This window comes from Callithrix jacchus, chromosome 6, assembly GCF_049354715.1.
Source record: "Callithrix jacchus isolate 240 chromosome 6, calJac240_pri, whole genome shotgun sequence".
NCBI classification, from domain to species: Eukaryota; Metazoa; Chordata; class Mammalia; order Primates; family Cebidae; genus Callithrix; species Callithrix jacchus.
In genome coordinates, this window is record NC_133507.1 from 60,617,904 (window position 1) to 60,637,880 (window position 19,977).

A 19,977-nucleotide genomic window follows, 5' to 3' on the forward strand; every position below is an offset into this window, starting at 1 on the left:
ACTAATTGATTACTTTTAATAATAAAAGATAATGAAAACTAGACTTCATAGGGTTAACTAAGAGTCTAAGACAAACTAGTCTAACACACTAAATGTGTGAATAATGTATACTTAGCAGATTATTTGCTCATATGTAGAAATCCTTTTATAAAAGTTGTCAAGAATACCTAAAAGCTTTTTTCTCAAATTTTAAAATCTCTTCCTTAAATTACAATAATTTTAGTATTGAGCAATACCTTGATCAACAAAGGTATTTGAATAGGCTAGCCCTTATTACAAGTTATCAAAATATTTGAATTCATGGAGGCCAATTAGGTTTCATGGACATTTGTTGATTTCATAGTTTCATAATGGTTTTAATAACATAATTCAAAATAGCATAAAAATTAAAGTGCTAGGAGGGGAAACAACATGTATAGCAATATGCAATTGCTTCATAAGGATGCAGGTGTCCTGCTCTTGTGGATATTTTCTAATTTTCTCATAAAGAGATCACCCATTCTTCTCCAAGCCTTTCCTCATTACTGCACATTACATGCCAGCCCTGATACGCTCACGTTCATTCCCCTATAACCCTTCATTAGAGAATTTTCATGGCAATTTTCTTATTGAGCCTTATTCGAAGTCATGTTGACTTATCCCCTTTCTAAATTATAAGCATCTTAAAGTTAGTGACACATCTTATTTGTGTTTGAATCAACTTGGTCACCTAACCCCGTGCCTTGCACTTAGTAAGGCATCAGGAGATTTTAAAAACTAGAGTGAAAAATTGAATTTCTACAATAAAATACGACACAAATAGCAAGATTTATCAAGGCAAATTAGTCAGAGAATTTTTAAATTACAAGCACATTCATTATGCGTGATGTAATTTCAAACTGTCTTAAATAAAATTCCGACGTGAATCCACTAGGTTGTAATTATAAGCATTGGTTCACAATGGACAAATTTGGAAAAAAGTAGAGTACTCTTTATGACCTTATGAAATGACAAAAGGAGTGGTTGGGTTCTTTTTTGTTTTTAATGTATTAATAGTAAATAAAGAGAGGTCTCAATTTCTAATAGATGGTTTAAATAAATTCCATAGAAGACTCTTTCTCAGGAGTAGCAGGATGAGTCACACTGAGTGAAAACACATTTAGCAAGCATAGTTTCTTACTGCACCCTGCCATTACAGACTCAACTGCTCTTCTAGTTCCAGAAATAGCTATTTCATTGAGTCCATGCTGCTGCCACAAATAACTATAACAGATATTACATAAGAACAGGAGTTTACTAGCGCTTCAAGGGAGAAAGACCCAAATGCTACATTGACATTTCTATTGAACCATAACAATACCAATCACTTTAATTTTTATATTTTAATTTTTTCTAGTTTCTGGGTAAATGTTTGCCAATGAAAGTAAAAGTAAGAAAGGATAGAAACAAGGGAGGGAGGAATGGAGGGAAGGAAAATCTGACTTTTTTTATTGTTGTTATTCAAACTGGTAGGGGGCCTAGCATACATGCAGGGGACCATCACATTCCCTGGACCTCTGGAGATAAGATTCCTATGGAGCCCTCTTGATGTAGGAACAACTCAGGAGGGAGCCATTTAAGTAAAAGAAAATCTAAATCAAATATAGGAGCTTGTTTTACAGAGATTAAAATGTTTCATATTGTGTTCTACTAGTCAGCATTATACATGTAGAATAGAAAAATTAAGCCCAATTAAATGTAGACCAGCATATGTTTTAAAAGATGTGACTATATTCTCTCTATTTAAGGAAGATAGAAAAGAACATGAGGAAAAAGAATTATGGGGGAGCCAATGTGATTATACTAAAGCTCCAAAGGGAAACAGTCTCATATTGATACCACTAGTTTGTATGATAATTTTGTTAGTCCTTTAGATTAAAAAAAATTATTGATTTTTGAAAAGAAAACAATGGAAAGGGGTTAATAAAATTTGACTTATGCATTTTTTATTTTTGAGTTGGAGTTTCACTCTTGTTGCCCAGGCTGGAGTACAATGGCCCAATCTCAGCTCACCACAACCTCTACCTCCTGGGTTCAAGTGATTCTCCTGCCTCAGCCTCCCAAGTAGTTGGAAGTACAGGCATGCGCCACCACACCTGGCTAATTTTGTATTTTTAGTAGAGATGGAGTTTCTCCATGTTGGTCAGGCTGGACTTGAACTCCCTATCTCTGGTGATCCGCCCACCTTGAACTCCGAAAGTTCTGGGATTACAGGCGTGAGCCACTGCACCCGGCCAATTTATGAAATTTCTAATCTCAAATAGCATTGCATGGGTAAAATGTTGCTGAGTTTTGGTATTTTAAAATATTTTAATACTTAAATAAATTCCACAAGCCCAAGCGTTGGTGAAATCCTTTCTTTTTTCTCATATTGATGGAAAAGACCTAACCTTACTATCTGTAGATTGAGAAATCTCTTATGGGGCTAAGGTCGATTTACACAAAGAAGTTACCTCCAACTTGTGGTGTTCTAAAGTATTGACTCTGAAACTTAGAATTGTTTCCTGAGAAGTCTGTGTTTTCACCCAAGGTCTCATGGTTAGTTGTTGACAGAGATAAGACTACACCCATTTCTCCCTGCTCTCCAAACGGTACTCTTACTCCTGTAAATGGTGTCAGATGTTAGTTACAAGGTTGACAACATTAAGTTTAGGATTAGGGAAATCCACAGGCTAACGTGGGTTTCCCTAATATTTCAGCCTGTAATATTTAGGCATCTCTTCCGGTGAAACTAAAAAACCAGGCAGAAATGTTTTTAGTTTCGGTGAAACTAAAAAACCAGGCAGAGATCAAGTCAGAGTCAAATATTAGACATCTATAACTACATTACAGATAACCTATAGGACAGGATTTAGACATTGGTTAAGATAAGGCAGAGATGGGGCCTGGCGCGGTGGCTCAAGCCTGTAATCCCAGCACTTTGGGAGGCCGAGGCGGGTGGATCACGAGGTCAAGATATCGAGACCATCCTGTTCAACATGGTGAACACCGTCTCTACTAAAAATACAAAAAAAGTTAGCTGGGCATGGTGGCGCGTTCCTGTAATCCCAGCTACTCAGGAGGCTAAGGCAGGAGAATTGCCTGAACCCAGGAGGCAGAGGTGGCGGTGAGCCGAGATCGCACCATTGCACTCCAGCCCGGGTAACAAGAGCGAAACTGTCTCAAAAAAAAAAAAAAAAGAAAGACAGAGATGGGACCCATAAAAATGGCTGTCAGTATTAGTTCGTTTGAAAAAATCTCTGCTCCTTTGTCATAGTTACCACTTTTTATCATCAAATCTTAAAGTTATTATTAGGACAGGAGACCTCTATTGAATGGGATGCAGAAACCAGTGTAACAAACTATAGAAAGCAGGACCTAAGATTTAAGTCAGAGGTTATTTTTTCCTCTGGCCTACACAGAAGATGTAAGAAAGGAAACAGAAAAGCCCAATGTCTAGCATCGAACTATGAATGCATCATAGTAGATGAGCAATTTTAAGTCAATGTCTTGTTGCATGTATGCACCATGGGCATAAAAATTTCATTCATTCTTTTATCCCATAAACATTGGTTGCACACTATGAAGTACACACACTGGGGATGCAAAGATGAGCAAGAGCTACTGTTACTCTCCCTACTATGGAGTTACTGACAGGTATTTCTTTACATATGATTTTTTAAAAGTGCTATGCAACCTGCCAGTGCTACAATAAAGTTACAAGGAAACACATACAAATATTATAATTTTACCTCTCTATGAGTTACAATTTGCTGTTAATTTATTAATCTTCTCTTTATATTTAGTTTTACAAAATCAGAGGGAAAATATTTCTTTACAGAATGCCTTTAGTTATATTTTTTATTGTTTTCTTTTATTCTTCTCCTGTTCTTTTTTTGTAAAGAAATCAAATGAAAAGCAAGCAGCAGTCTGATATTTAGGGACAGATTTTCTAGTTTTTGCATCATTCAAGTTTGACAGCTGCATTTTGGGAGGGTATTAGAGTCAAACTTTTAGTGTAGAGGAACCAAATAAAACTATTCAAATTAATGAATTTGTATTTCTTGTCAGTTTCTTTTGGAATCAAAACCACTAGACAAGATTTACTTTACGTTGCTTTTAGATGTCCTAAGTAGTATTGTTTAGGGTTAAGGATACTTTCAGGTATCAGAAGGTTGGAAAAATTTCTATCATGTCAGACTGTGGGTAGACCATCCTGTGGGGCAGTGGTTCCAGGAAATGCTGGTGTTCAGTGTCACAAGAAGGCTGGCAGAATTTAATGAGTGCTGACAGTCTTCATAAGTTCCCAAGCGTACCCTTGATGGTACATACAGAAAAGCTGACACATCTAAAACATATATTATAGATCCTAGCCATTTAGTGGTGGGAGGAGCCTTGGAGATCATATACTCCTGGGGTTCTCATAAACTGAACTTTGGTTACCAGAAATACCTGAGGAGTATTTTTTAAAACAGAGATTCACAGTTAGGCCTACTAAATTGGAATTCTGGTGACATGATCCAGGAATCTAGTTTTTCAGTCATCATCCCACATGAGTCTGAGAGCATCCAGACCTGGATGCCAACCACTGTCTAGAACAGCGAAGGGTTGGAATATTTTGCTCTATTGCAAGCTATTCAGTCAGTCTCACACAATTTCATGATGCTGGCAGAATACACGAGCATCCTGAATCACAGTGTTCATATTCTTTCTTTTGGAGACACAGTCTTGCTCTGTCACATGAGCACCCTGAATCAGAGACAAAGGACTTTATTACTCATAGCAATAGCAGTAGCCAGTGTTCAGCACTTGCACTGGCTCCTCAACCCAACTACCAGTTCCCACAAGACAGTGCAAAGAGGGCCAGATGTTACCAACAAAAGGAGTGAGTGTTTTAAATAAGAGGAATCCCAGGCTTGAGGAGCCCAACTCTTTCATAATGGGCAGATGGGGGCAGTAAGGTTTCCATTTCGCTTGGGATGAAGACACTTTCTTTGTCCTCCAAAACTGTTTGGTGTGCAAGCACCCTTGAAAAAAATAATCTGAATGAAGGCAGTCAATGCCTCTGTTCACGGGATGTACAGAAACATGGAAGACCCAGAGAGATTGTCTCCCCAGAATAACTCAGTCCAAGTCTCTCATTTTAAGGATGAAATCACTGAGGTCCGGAGAGCTAGGGCACGTGGTGATATACTTTACTGGTGGCCACATGGGGCTTATCCAAGAACTCCATTCTTTCTATGCACATTATACTCATGCTTTCCCAGGCATCCTTCTTCCTTTCTGGCATAGGTTGCCTAGAGCTAGTAAGCTGTCACCCACTGCATGAGTGAGCAGTAATGACAAAGCACAAATGGTGACAGCAGGCCAAGAGAGAACCTGAAATGGAGGCAGTACCAAATTCATCACCAGCCCAAGTTGCCTTCCCTCCTTTTATGTGACTTACAACTGTAATGAAATGGGTATGACACCAGGCTTTCATTTAAATTGAATGTAGTCTTTGACTTCGAAAACAAAGGGAAAGTTTTTGAAGATCCTTGCTGCTGTCTATCCCTGCTATTCAGCTCCCTAAAGAGTAAATTACTATGTTAATGAAAGAGAGCACTAATTAAGCTTTATAGTCAATTTTGCTCTAGTCAATAAGCTATAGTAAATGTTAATAGAAAATGTTTTAAAAATCAATATAAATCTGTATAAGCTACCTAAAATCCTTTCTCAAACGAAGTGGGTAATAAATTTAACAAATTAGTAAATAAATTACCCTTAAGATCAAGCATGAGTAATATCCACAGCAAGGAAAAATGGCCCAAAAACATAATGGAGTTCCATATATAATATTTGCATTTGAGAGGATACAAATTCACTAGCTCTGACTTTAATGGCAACTAAAGAGATCAGAGAAGGGAAATGCTGATGAATGTTACTCATTTTAAACAAGATGAATTCTTCTCATTTAAAACACTCACTTCATTTGGTGGTATCTTCTGACCCTCTTTGCACTGTCTTGTGGGAACTGGGGGTTGGGTTGGGGAGCCAGTGCAAATGAATGCTCTAGGCAACCTATGCCAACCTGGTGTCACACTCTGTGAGAAAATAATGTGCAATTTAGAAATCCAAATGGAGTACTACTTACTACCTCTGGGTACTAACACAGGAAAGCTGTACTGAAAACATGTCAATGATAACTGTTAACACCACTTAATACATGTAAAAAATTATTTTGTCTTATTTCAGATATCCTGGTCTGCCTTAGAGCTTTAGCCAGTTACTACATTATAGAACCTTGAGATTTTTTAAAAAACATTGAAATTTTCACAAGTCTTCACAGGTATAAATACAACCATAGCAAAGGTTTTCTTTTTTATGAGAGTTATTTTTCTCCAAGATCCAACGTATTTATTACCCTCTGAGAGTTAATACATATGTGATCATGAAATGAGAACTATAAACTCACCTTCAGATGAGTATTTTCTCGGTTCAGTTTTCATTCAAGCTACCGCAATGGTTTCGTTCAAAGTTGTACCTTGAAAAATAACAAACCACCACATCCCATAGACCTTTGAGGTCACTCAAAACCAATCAAACTATGACTCTTAAATCTGTGAATGCCAAAGGATCTGCTGTATAATAAAAGAGTACATGCAAAATGTCTTGAGAACATTTGGATGATTAATATAACCTTCTCTCTGCTCAAGGACAAGGACATTCCTGTGCAGGAAGAAGTTGAACCTGCCCCAGTTAGGAGGATTCTGAAATTCAATGCTCCAGAATGGCCCTACATGGTGGCAGGGTCTGTGGGTGCAGCTGTGAATGGGACAGTCACACCCTTCTATGCCTTTTTATTCAGCCAGATTCTTGGGGTAAGTATACAGCTGGACTAGCTTTCTTCTTCTCATGCTTTTTATTTTCTTATTTTGATAAGTCGGCTCTTGTTTTAAAGTATTTAGCTCTTTTCTGTTAGCTCATTTTTCTCATCTCTAAATAATGAAAAATTTCCCCAGTGTCTATCACTCAGAAGCTAAGAAGGCAAGGTTGTACACTCTCATTTGGCTTGGCAGGGCACTCAGAATCATCGCACCCTAAAATAAATGGTACTGTCACTGAAACTTTTGTGTTAGAAGAGGGCAATTTATCTAGTAATGCACATCAAACCTGATGAAAATGCAAAGTGGACTCACTGAATAATACAAAAGGATTTTAGGGAAATTTTGATCTTGTTGAATAGCAAAGGTACAAAGTTTAACTTACATAGCAGGTGTTAGTGTTTGATGTATAATTCTCTATTGATTGTACCATTGAAATAGGAATGTGGATAAGAAGCAGAAAAAGAAAGAGCGAAGTAGATGAGGCATGAATGAAAAATAAGCTTATTGCAATTTTTCACTTTCCAGAATTTCTTATATTTTCTATCTGACTTTATTGTTGTAGTCATAACTATGAACATTTATTAGGTAATATCTAAGCACTTTATGTACACTTTATGTTCATTTAAGTTTACTAATAACCATTTAAGGTAGGTATTCTTATTATTCCTGTTTTACAAAGGAGCAAACCAAGGCACCAAGAACTTAGGATAGCAAGTGGTGGAGTTGGGATTCAAATTCAGCCAGTGTAACTATAGAGCCAAGTTCTGGTAAAATCTTGCCATTGCAAGATTAGTTATTAAAATTTGATCATGGAAACAGTACTGAAAGATGACTGACTAGATGTAATAGTATGTGTCTCTCCATGAAAAGGAATCCGAATAGTAAGTAGATTTACATTTAATTGGCTCACAGTTCCACATGGCTGAGGAAGTCTCAGGAAACTTACAATCATGGTAGAAGGTAAATGGAAAGCAAGGCAAGTCTTCACATGGCCAAAGCAGAAGGAAGAGAGGGCAAAGTGGGAAGACTGCAAACTTTTAAACAACCAGGTCTAGAATAGATCATCTGGGCTAGAACATTAGGATTCACCAAAGAAGTGATGGGAAGCACCAAGAATAAGAAAAGAGAGGATTCAAAGCAGGATACCCAGTTAGGGACTGCTTGAGAGCCACAAGAAGCTTTTGTATATGGGCAAACAATAATAGATAAACCCCCAGGGCTCCAAAATGGGCTTCTATAATCTTGGCCATGGGATAAATCCTTGAACCACTAGGGTCTTGTGGCTGACATGAAGAGCTGCCTAAAGATTACACAGAGATGTTGCTCCAGAAAGGAAAAACCACACAGAATCACACAGGCATATGATCCTGGAGTAGCCTCAGCCAGGCATCATTTTGAGAACCTAGATACTAGGGATATACAGACATGTGCTGCCTCTGCACTGCTCTAGGGAGGGAGAGGGGAGACCAGATACTCCCGTTGGCCCTGGGAGGGTCCCTGCCACCTTCTTGTGGGCTACTGTTGAGACTGAGTCATGAACAGACTCAGAGTAGAATCATACAAAGATCACACTACTGTATGAACCCAAAATCAAAGCCAAAGCTCTTAATCAACAACATATATTCAGGAAAAAATTGTCTCCTGCAAAACCAAATTCAAAAAATTAAAACAAGCAACTGGTGGGGCATTGCTATAAACACACCTGAAAATGTGCAAGTGACTTTAGAACTGGGTAATGGGCAGACATTGGAACAGTTTGGAGGGATCAAAAGAAGACAGGATGATATGGGAAAGTTTGGAACTTCCCAGAGACTTGTTGAATTGTTTTGATCAAAATGCTGATGGTGATATGGACAATGAAGTCCAGGCTGAGAAGGTCTCAGTTGGAGATGAGGAACTTATTGGGAACTGGAGTAAAAGTCACTCTTGCTATGCTATAGTAAAGAGACTGGCAACATTGTGCCCTGCTCTAGAAACCTGTGGAGCTTTGAACTTGAGAGATGATATCTGGTGGAAGAAATTTCTAAGCAGCAAAGCATTCAAGATGTGGCCTGTCTGCTTCTAACAGCCTATCTCATTTGCATAAAAGAAATTACCTGAAACTAGAATTTATATCTAAAAGGAAAGCAGATTATAAAAGTTTAGAAAAATTCACAGCCTAACCATGTGGTGTAAAAGAAAAACCCATTTTCTAGGGAGGAATTCAAGGCTGCAGTACTTTGCTTAAGAAGATTCAAATGTTAATAGTCAAGACAATGAGGAAAATGCCTCCAGGGAATTTCAGAAACCTTCACAGCAGCCCCTCCCATCACAGGCCTGGAGGCCTAGGAGGGAGAAATGGTTTTGTGGGCCAGGTCTAGGGCCTCACTGCTCTATGCAGCCTCAGTTCATGGTGCCTTGCATCCCAGCCGCTCCAACACCCAGCCATGGCTAACAGGGGCCAAGGTACAGCTCAGACCACCACTTTAGAGGGTGTAAGCCCCAAGCTTTGGCAGTTTCCACATGATATTGGGCCTGCTGATGCACAGAAGGCAAGATTTGAAGTTTGAGAGCCTCTGCCTAGATTTCAGAGGTTGTATGGAAGTGCCTTAATGTCCAGGTAGGAGTCTACTGCAAGGGAAGAGTTCTCATAGAGAGCCTTTACTAGGGTAGTACAGAGGGGAAATATGGGGTTGGAGGGATATTTCAGAGGGGAAGTGAGGGGAAATGTGGGGTTGGAGCCCTCACACACAGTCCACACTGGGGGACTGCCTAGTGGAGCTGTGAGAAGAGGGCCATCATCCTCCAGACCCCAGAATGGTAGATCCACTGAGAGTTTGCACCCTGTACCTGGAAAAGCCACAGGCACTCAACTTCAGCCCCTGAAAGCAGCTCTGGGGTCTGTACCCTGCAGAAGCACAGAGGCAGAGCTGCCCAAGGCCTTGAGAGCCCACCCCTTGTATCACTGTGGCCTGGATGTGAGACATGGAGCCAAAAGAGATTATTTTGGAGCTTTAAGGTTTAATGACTTCCCTGCTGGGTTTTGGACTTGCATGAGTCCTGGATCACCTTTGTTTTGGCCAATTTCTCCCTTTTGTAACAGAAGCATTTACCCAATGCCTGTACCCCCACTGTACCTTGGGTACACCTTACCCAAAAGACATATAACTAACTTATTTTTAATTTTACAGGCTCATAGGTGAAAGGGACTTGCCTTGTCTCAGATGAGACTTGGGACTTAGACTTTCGAGTTAATGCTTAAATTAATTAAGACTTGGGGGACTCTTGAGAAGGCATGATTGTGTTTTGAAATGTTAGAAGGACATGTGCATTTAGAGACATCAGGGGTGGAATGATATGGTTTGGCTCTGTGTCCCCACACAAATCTCATGTTGAATTGTAATCTCCACATGTTGAAGAAGGGACCTGGTGGGGGGTGATTAGATCATGGGGGAAGATTTCCCCCTTGCTGTTCTCATGATAGTGAATGAGTTCTCACAAGATCTTCTAAAAGTGTGTAGCACTTCCCTTTTCACTTTTTCTTCCTCCAGCTTTGGCCATACAAAGATGTGCCTTGCTTCCTCTTTTCCTTATACCATGATTGTAATTTTTCTGAGTTCTCCCCTGGCATGTGGAACTGTGAGTCATAAACCTCTTTTCTTCAGAAATGACCCAGCCTCTGGTATAGGAGTGTGAGAATGGTTTAATACAGATACCAATCAAAAAGAATTTCTTGAAATGCCAAGTTAATGATTTAAAATACTGATTTTTAAACATAATAAGATGCAAGAAAAATCTGAAAACCAATAGAAAGAAATTAGAAAATCAATTCAGGACATGAATGAGGAATTTACCAAGGAGATAAATATCTTTTTAAAACTATAAGCAGAAATTCTGGAACTAAAAAATTTATTGAAGGAAATACAAAATATGCTTTAAAGCTTAAATCATATACTAGACCAAGTAAAGGTAAAAATTTCAGAACTTTAACACATGTCTTTTGAAATAGTACAGACAGAAAAAATATGGAAAAAAGAATAAAGAGAATAAACAAAGCCTTTGAGATGTCTTGGACTAAATAAAGTGACTGAATTTGGATTAAATAAAGTGACTGAACTTATGAATTATCAGTATTCCTGAAAGGGAAAAGCAATCCAAAAGTTTAGAAAATGTATTTTAGGGAATCATCAATAAGAACTTCCCAAGTCTATCAAGAATGTTAGACATCCAGTTCAGGAAGTTCCCTGATCCCCAGGCAAACAGATTGCAAAAAGGAATTCACCATTACATATTTGTTCAGAATGTCTAAAATCAAAGTAAAAGAAAGAATTTTTAAATTAGGAAGAGTAAAGCATCTACTCACCCAAATAGCAGTCTTTTCAACAGAAACCTTATGGGCCAGAAGAGAATGAGATGGGATTTTCAAAGTGCTGAAAGGAAAAAAAAAAAAAAAACTCTCAGCTAAGAATTTTGTATTCTGCCAGAATAAGCTTCATAAGTGAGGGAGAAATAAAGCTCTTCCCCGACAAGCAAACACTAAGAGAAATTGTCACCACTAGACTGGATCTACAAGAAATGCTCAAAGGGGTCTTAAACATAGAAAAGATAAAGGTCATTATTCACCATCACAATAACACATGGAATTATAAAATTCATAGTTTATATAAAATAATCACACAAAGAGGAAGAGAAAAAAATGACATAACAGAATTTAATCAAACCACAAAGACAAAAAAAAGAGAGAAAAAGAGGGAAACAATTTATGAAACAACTTGAAAATAATCAGTAATATGACAGGAACAAAGCCTGACATATCAATATTAACCTTGAATTTGTAAATCCCAAAAATCCGAGACAGGTCTCAGTTAATTTAGGAAGTTTAATTTGCCAAGGTTGGGGATGTGCACCCATGACACAGCCTCTGGAGGTTCTGATGGCGTGTTCCCAAGGCAGTCACAGCACAGTTTGGTTGTATACATTTTAGGGAAACATGAAACACCAATCAATATATATAAGATGAACACTGGTTTGGTCTGGAAAGGCAAGGAGAGACAACTCAAAGCTGGGAGGGGGCTTCCAGGTCATAGATAGATAAAAGACAAATGGTTGCATTCTTTTGAGTTTCTGATTAGCCTCTCAAAGGAGGCAATCAGATATCTATTCAAAGTGAGCAGAGGGGTGACTTTGAATAGAATGTGAAGCAGGTTTGCCCTAAGCAGTTCCCCCCCCCACCCCACTTGACTTTTCCCTTTAGCTTAGTAATTTGGAGGGACTAAGATATTTTTCTTTCACAAATCTAAGTGGATTAAATGGTCCACTTTTAAATACTGATTGGAAGAATGGATAAGATAATATAATCCAACTAAATTCTGACTACAAGAAACTCACCTTACTCGTAAAGATATATATAGACTGAGAGTAGTGAAGCATAAAAAGATATTCCATGCAAATGGAAACCAAAGCCGAGCAAAAATAGCCATACTTATATCTGATAAAAAAAGACTTTAAATCAAAATTAGAAAAAAAGAGACAAAGAAGATAATTATATAATGATCAATTCAACAAAAGGATATAACAATCTTAAATATGTATGAACCTAAAATCAGAGTACCCAAATTCAGAAAGCAAATACAAGCAAAACTAAAGAAAGATAGGGCAATACAATAATGGTGGAGAATTTAAGACCCACTCACACACTAGACAGATCATCATGTCAGAAAAAATTAGCAAACATTGCACATAAATTGGACTTTAAACCAAACTTAACAGACATTTACAGAACACTCTACCCAACAACTACATTCTTTTCATCAGCATGTGAAACATTTTGCAAGATAGACCAGATATTAGGTCACAAGAAAAGTCTTAATGAATTTTTTAAAAAGCTGAAGCCATATCAAGTATCTTCTCAGGCCACAGTGAAATAAAACTAGAAATCAATACCAAGAAGAACTTTGGAAACTATATAAATACATGGAAATTAGACAGCATGCTCTTTAACAGTCACTGGCTCAATGAAGAAATTAAGATGGAAATTAGAAGAAAGTTTTAAATGAATAAAATGAAAACACAACATACCAAAAACTTTGGGATACAGCAAAAGCAGTGCTAAGAGGGAAGATGATAGCATTAAATGTCCACATTAAAAAGTAGAAAGATTACAAATTAGCAACCTAGCATTGCACTTCAAGAAACTAGAAAAAGGACAAGAAACTCAAACCCAGAGTTAGCAGAAGAAAAGAAATAAAAATTACTGGAGCAGAACTAAACAAAATAGAAACAGAAAAATACAAAGGAGCAATGAAACAAAAAAACTTGTTTCTTCGAAAAGATAAAATTGATAAACTGCTAGCTAGACTAATCAGGAAGAGAGAAGATTCAAATAAACACAATCAAAAATGAAAAAGAAGACATTATAACAGATATCACAGAAATACAAAAGATTATCACAGACTATTATGAACAACTAAACTGGAAAATTTAGAGAAAATAGATAAATTCCTGGAAACATGCAACCTACCAATATTAAATCAGGAAGAAATCGAAAACCTGAACAGACCAATAATGAGTAGCAAGATTGAGTCAGTAATAAAAAAAATTTCTAACAAAAAAAGAAAAGCCCAGGACAAGAAGGATTTGCAGCTGAATTCTACCAAATATTCAGAGAGCTAATACCAATCCTCCTGATATTTCAGAAAATCAAAGAGGAGAGAATTCTCCCTAACTCATTCTACAAGACCAATATCACCTGATACCAAAACCAGACAAGGACATCACAAAAACAGAAAACTACAGACCAATATCTCTGATAAACATAGATGTAAAAATCCTTAACAAAAATAACTGAATCCAAGCGCACATCAAAAGGATAATACACCATGATCAGGTGGGATTTTTATCAGTCATGCAAGGATGGTTCAACATACACAAAGCAATAAACATGATATATCACATAAACAGTATTAAGGAGAAAACCCATATAATAATTTTGATAGATGCAGAAAAAACATTCAACAAAATTCATCATTCCTTCTTGATAAATATTCTCAACAAGTTAGGCATAGAAGGAACAAACCTCGACATAATAAAAGCCATATATTACAAACCAACAGCCAGCATCATACTTAATGGGGAAAAGTTGAAATAATTCTAAGAATTGGGACAAGGATTTTCACCATTCTTATTTAACATAGTACTGGGAATAATCAGGCAAAGCAATCAGGCAAGAGAAAAAATAAAAGGCATGTGAATTGGAAAAGAGGAAGCTAAATTATCCCTATTTGTTGATGATATAATATTACATATAGAATACCCTAAAGACTTCACCAAAAACTTAAATTTAGTAAATGAATTCTGTAAAGTTTAAGGATACAAAATTAATGTACAGAAATTAATAGTGTTTTTATACACCAATATTGATCTAGTTGAGGGCCAAATCATGAAGGTAATCCCATTTACAGTAGCTACAAAAAATACTTAGGAATACATTTAATCAAGGAGGTGAAAGATCTCTCTAAAGAGAACCACAAAACACTGATAAAAGAAATCATACATGTCACAAACAAATGGAAAAATATCCCATGCTGATGGATTGGAAGAATTAATAGCATTAAAATGACCATACTTCCCAAAGCAATCTACTGATTCATTGAAATCCCTATCAAATTACCAATGTCATTTTTCACAGAATTAGAAAAAACAATTTTAAAATTCATATGGAACCAAAAAGAGAGCCCTAATAGCCAAAGCAATCCTAAGCAAAAAGAAGAAAGCTAAAGGTATCATCTTACTTGACTAAATTATACTACAGAGATACATAAATGACACATAGATCAATGGAACAGAATAGAGAACCCAGAAAGAAAGCCACATACCTAAAACCAAATTATCTTTGACAAAGTCAACAAAAATATGCATTGGGAAAATTGCACTCTACTCAATAAAAGGTGCTGGAAAAATTGAATAGCAGTATGCAGAAGAAAGAAACTAGACCCATACCTCTCATCATTTACAAAAATTAACTCAAGATAGATAAAGCACCTAAACATAAATCAAAAACTATAAAAATACTAGAAGAAAACCTAGGAAATTCTTCAAGATATTTGCCTAGGCAAAGAATTTATGACAAAGTCCTCAAAAGCAAACACAACTAAAACAAAAATAGACAAATGGACTTAATGAAACTAACAAGCTTTTGTACAGTGAAAGAAGCAGTCATCAGAGTAAATAAACAACTTACACAATTGGAGAAAATATTTACAAATAGTATATCCAACAAAGGGCTAATATTCAGAATCTGTAAGGAACTCAACTTACTCAACAAGCAACAACCAAATAATTCCATAAAAAGGTGGATGAAGGACATGAGCAGTTATTTTTCAAAAGAAGACATACAAGCAGCCAACAAACATATGAAAAAATGCTCAACATCACTAATCATCAGAGAGATGTAAATTAAAACCACAAAGAGATACCATTTTATACCAGTCAGGACAGCTATTACTAAAAAGTCTAAATACAACAGATGTTAGCAAAGATGTGGAGAAAAAGGAATGCTTATACATTAATGTAATGTATTGATTACATTACAATTAATGTAAATTAATTAAATTTACATTTATGAGAATGTAAATTCGTACAACCTTTATGGAAAACAGCATGGAGATTTCTCAAAGAACTAAAAATAGAACTACCATTTCTTTCAGTAATCCCACTACTGGTCTGTATTAGGGTTTTCTAGAGGGACAGAACTAATAGGATATATACACACATATATATATGCTGCCATTAGGTGATGGAGCCAGGACTAGAGCCCAGGTTTCCTGAATCCGAGTCTGTAGAATTTGCCAACATATCACATTGCCATTGCTTAGTAAATAATGAAAGCTTACATTTTAGTTCTCTCCATTTCTTTCTCTCCTGTCACCTCTCCTGACTATAAAAATGTCCCCACAAGCATGAGTTGTATAGAAAAACCTGGATAATCCTCAAACAAAATCAAGTCCATTGCGTAAGGAGGGCCTCAGCCACCACTGTAGTTTTCACATCGCCCCCTTGTGGTAAGTGAAGAAAGGGAGAGAATTGGAAACACCCAAACCTTCAACTTTGGTTAACTGAATTTCTGGTTATGTGGTGCCATAAAGTTTTATGCTGGGAAGAATTACTGTGCTGTGTTCTGAACCTACTTTAACCAATACTAAGCACCATGAAGGCCCTTTTTTCTACAAACAGTAAAATCTCGTTAATTTAGAACCCCTCCTACCCACTTTGTAATTTGTGATAATTTGAACAGGTTACTTTTGCTTTACAAAAAAAGGATTTGTTAATGGAGTAGTACATATTGTTTCCAAGGAGAGTTATCTGGCAAATAGTAGGTACTTAGTAAATATTTTTGAATAAATGGTTTCCTTTGAGCAACTGTTTGTTGACACTGTTTTAATGACTCAAATTAATTCAGGAAAATGAATAAAGATGTATTGTATAGCTCTCTAGTGCATACTTCTTCTCAACTTTCTAGTTACTTCACCTGGTCTGAATAACAAAGGTTCTGTTATGTTCAAAATCCATTTCATCACAAGGCAATGTCATTGGAGTATGTTCTTTTATTTTTCATATTGCAACAAGATCCTCAATCAGTTACTTGAACAAATATCTGTAAATTCAGAATATGTTTGAGTGCAGTTTATAGACTAAAAACTCTCCCTAACAGTTGCTATAGTTTTTTAGGGAGTGGGGAAATGTTTCAGCTTCTGGTGATTTAGATACAACAACCTCAATATCCGATGAATGATTTTTTTTTCTCTCCTAAGACAATGACAGTCAATGCTTTGATAGTTTCTTTTTTAAATGATGTATATTCTATAAAACTAATTAACTGGCAAATTACGTGAGTGAAAGTCATCTTTTCTTTCCTCTAGTAATTGAGAAAAACATAGGTCAAAATGTTAATATTACTTTGAGTTTTGTCCCAGATAACATTTCCAGATCTCAATTTCCTCTTTCCTTCCCTCCCTCCCTTCCTTCCTTCTTTCCTAGCTTCCCCCTTTCCTTTCTGACTCCCTCTTGCATTCCCTCCCTCTTTGCTTACTTTCTTCCTTCTTCCCTTCCTTCTTTTCCTCCTTCTTTCTCAGCATTATTACTTAAATGATTCAAGTCATTTTATCATCCTTTTCATCTCTGTCAATGAAAAACCAACACGATTGCCTAAAAGGCAAAGAAACAAGACAAAAATTCTGTTAGTCATCACCATGGGTTTTCATTCGCCAGGTTTTCCACCCCACAGCGGGGCATCATCATCATATTCTTAGCTAACTTTGGTTTAATTACTAGCATGTCTAAAGTGAAACCATTATTTAAAAGACTTTATTTTTTAGAGAACTTTTAGATTCACAGTAAAGTTAGAGGAAGATACAGAGATTTCTCATAACCCCTGCTCCCACACAAGTCTTATTATCAACATCTCCCACCAGAATGATACATCTGCTACAATTGATGAACATGCATTGATACATCATTATCAGCCAGATCCACAGCTTACATTAGCGTTCACTCTTGGTGTTGTACATTTTATAAATTTGGAAATGACATGGCAAGAAAAATCCATTTTAAACATTTAAATGTATTTTATTTTTCTTTTGTTTCTAATAATAAAGTTACTTTCTTGCTTACTATCTTTCCAAGACTTTTGCACTTCCTGATAAAGAGGAACAAAGGTCACAGATCAACGGTGTGTGCCTACTTTTTGTAGCAATGGGCTGTGTATCTCTTTTCACTCAGTTTCTACAGGTAAGAAATGTTATTTTTCAGTAAGCGATTTTGTTATTTTTCCTTTTTTCTCATTAACATGTCTCTAAAATCTCCTTATTCATGTTTTAGGGATATGCCTTTGCTAAATCTGGGGAGCTCCTAACAAAAAGGCTACGTAAATTTGGTTTCAGGGCAATGTTGGGGCAAGACATTGGCTGGTTTGATGACCTGAGAAATAGCCCTGGAGCACTGACAACAAGACTTGCTACAGATTCTTCCCAAGTCCAAGGGGTAAGCTATAGGAGGGGAAATAGAAGTATATTAACTGGTATTGGCATTCTTTCCTTAGAGCATTCTGACAATCACCTGCATGTTTCCTATGGAACAGGACCTAGTGGGATTGGGATATCCTCAAGCCACCTTTTCTACCACTTCTAACACTGGCAACAGCAGCTAAAGCACTGTGTCTCCTAGGCAGTGCCCAGAATCACGGTATGACATGCACCAAAATCTGTCAAGGTTTTGGATTTCCTCGGAGTCTAGCTTTCCTGATACTCATTTCTGAAACTGTTTTCAGGCCCAGAGGCTCAGCTTCATCAAGACTCAATAGCATCCTCTAGAGGTTGGAGGCGAGGGGCAGGGAAGGCTCCTTACTCACACAGGACCCCAGGCTGTGGTTTAACCTCAGGAACAGAGGAGTTGTCATCCTGGGCAGCCTCTTCAGGAGCCCAGTCAGAAAACTGAGGGAAAGAAACAATTTTTATCTAGAATCTTGCAGGTGTCAAAAAGCTGACTTTCTGATTAAGGTAAACAGAGCTGTGGTGTATAAACCTCAAAACCCACAGCCTTGTTCAAGGGACTTACACACGTGTGTAAGAGAAGGCTAGACCTTTATAAAACCAGGTGTTTAGATTAAAGTGAAGAGTGCCAAATTTCCTTTCCAACATCTCTACCCACTTTCTATGACAAAAATCTTTAGAAACCTGAACCTAAAAGAAAAAAAAAAGGATATGTTAACAAGTTCTCTAAAAAACAAAAAAAGGGGAAAAAATTTTAAGTACAATTTTAAAAGTTTACTATGGTCTGTGAGGCTCTTGGAAGAAAAAAAACTCACTGGACTGATAGTGCTGTACTGTAGAACATCTCAACTCCCAGGCTGTTTAATCAAAAATGATATGGCAGAATTTCAATGGAACATAGAATCCTCTTACTCAGGGGGAATCCCTATAAATAATTCACTTTCAATTCATCTAGGCTTTTCCTGTAAGTACATGTGTTTCCCACAGACTTCAGGTTACACTCTATGTATGTGTTGCAGTCTTTCTTTTTCCCCTAAAATAATCTGAGATGAACATATTTTCATCATTATGTATTCTTCTACAATAGATTTTTAATGACTGTATAATACATCATTCTCATGTACTGTCATGTCTTAAAGGATTCTCTGGTTATGTTTTCTCCCCAGGTTTTTTCCTCTTTATAAGAAATTTATATCATTTTACATTGAGCTTGCCACATCTTCAATTATCTTCTTAGTACTCAAAATGTAATCACTGAATCAGCATATAATCACTTTGGAAGATTTTGATACGCATTACACTACTGCTTAAAGAAGTTTGTTCCAATTTCGCTCTCATCATTGGAGTATTATAGTCTATTCCCCTTACTCTTGAACTCACGCTTAATAAATAAGTTATAATCTTCTCTTCTATTTTCTTGTCTTTCAATCTACAAGGAGCTTTTGAAGGTTATTTACTATCCCTAGAATTCAGAGAATATCATCTAATTATCTTATAAACACTTATCTTTTCAAAAAGAGGAAATTCCCAGAATTTTTCTAATACTTTTGTTGTTGTTTTAAAAATAAGATTTCTACCCAGGTCAAATTTATCTTAAGATTGGTGTGAGGTAGATTAGGTAGATTTGGCTTTGTTTTAGGGAAGCTGGATAGAAAATACTCCAAAAAAAATTTTTAAATATAGATTATTTAAAATTTTATTTTCCACTGGTTTGAAATCTTTCCTCCCATTGTGAATGTTAAGTTCCCATATATTCTTGAAACTATCTGGGCATTCTCTATTCTTTGAATTGATCGATTTGACTTAGTCTGTCTAAAACTCTATTGTTTTAATTCTTTAAACTTGAATTTTTGTTTAATTTTTGTAGAAAGATACATAGTAGGTTTGTATATTTATCGGGTACATAAGATGTTTGGATACAAGCATGTAATGTAAAATAAGCACATTATAAAGAATGGGGTATCCATTCCCTCAAGCATTTATCCTTTGTGTTACAATCTGATTACACTCTTTTAGTTATTTTTAAATGTACAATTAAATTATTGACTATAGTCACCCATCATGCTATCAAATAGTAGGTCTTATTCATT

General features: G+C 36.5%; 1 protein-coding gene across 6 annotated transcripts in view; it reads left to right on the plus strand.

The window, feature by feature from the left end:
• ABCB11 (ATP binding cassette subfamily B member 11) overlaps nucleotides 1-19,977 on the plus strand; it is a 115,121-nt gene that overhangs the window by 66,128 nt on the left and 29,016 nt on the right. For all 6 annotated transcript variants that reach the window (XR_013518892.1, XM_035304612.3, XM_008998757.5 and 3 more), the window contains 3 exons: nucleotides 6,693-6,857; nucleotides 17,523-17,627; nucleotides 17,718-17,879. Coding sequence is in view for 5 of the 6 variants with exons in the window: in XM_035304612.3 (XP_035160503.1) it covers nucleotides 6,693-6,857; nucleotides 17,523-17,627; nucleotides 17,718-17,879 (432 nt within the window). In the remaining variant the exon portion in view is untranslated. The remainder of the gene's footprint in view (nucleotides 1-6,692; nucleotides 6,858-17,522; nucleotides 17,628-17,717; nucleotides 17,880-19,977) is intronic.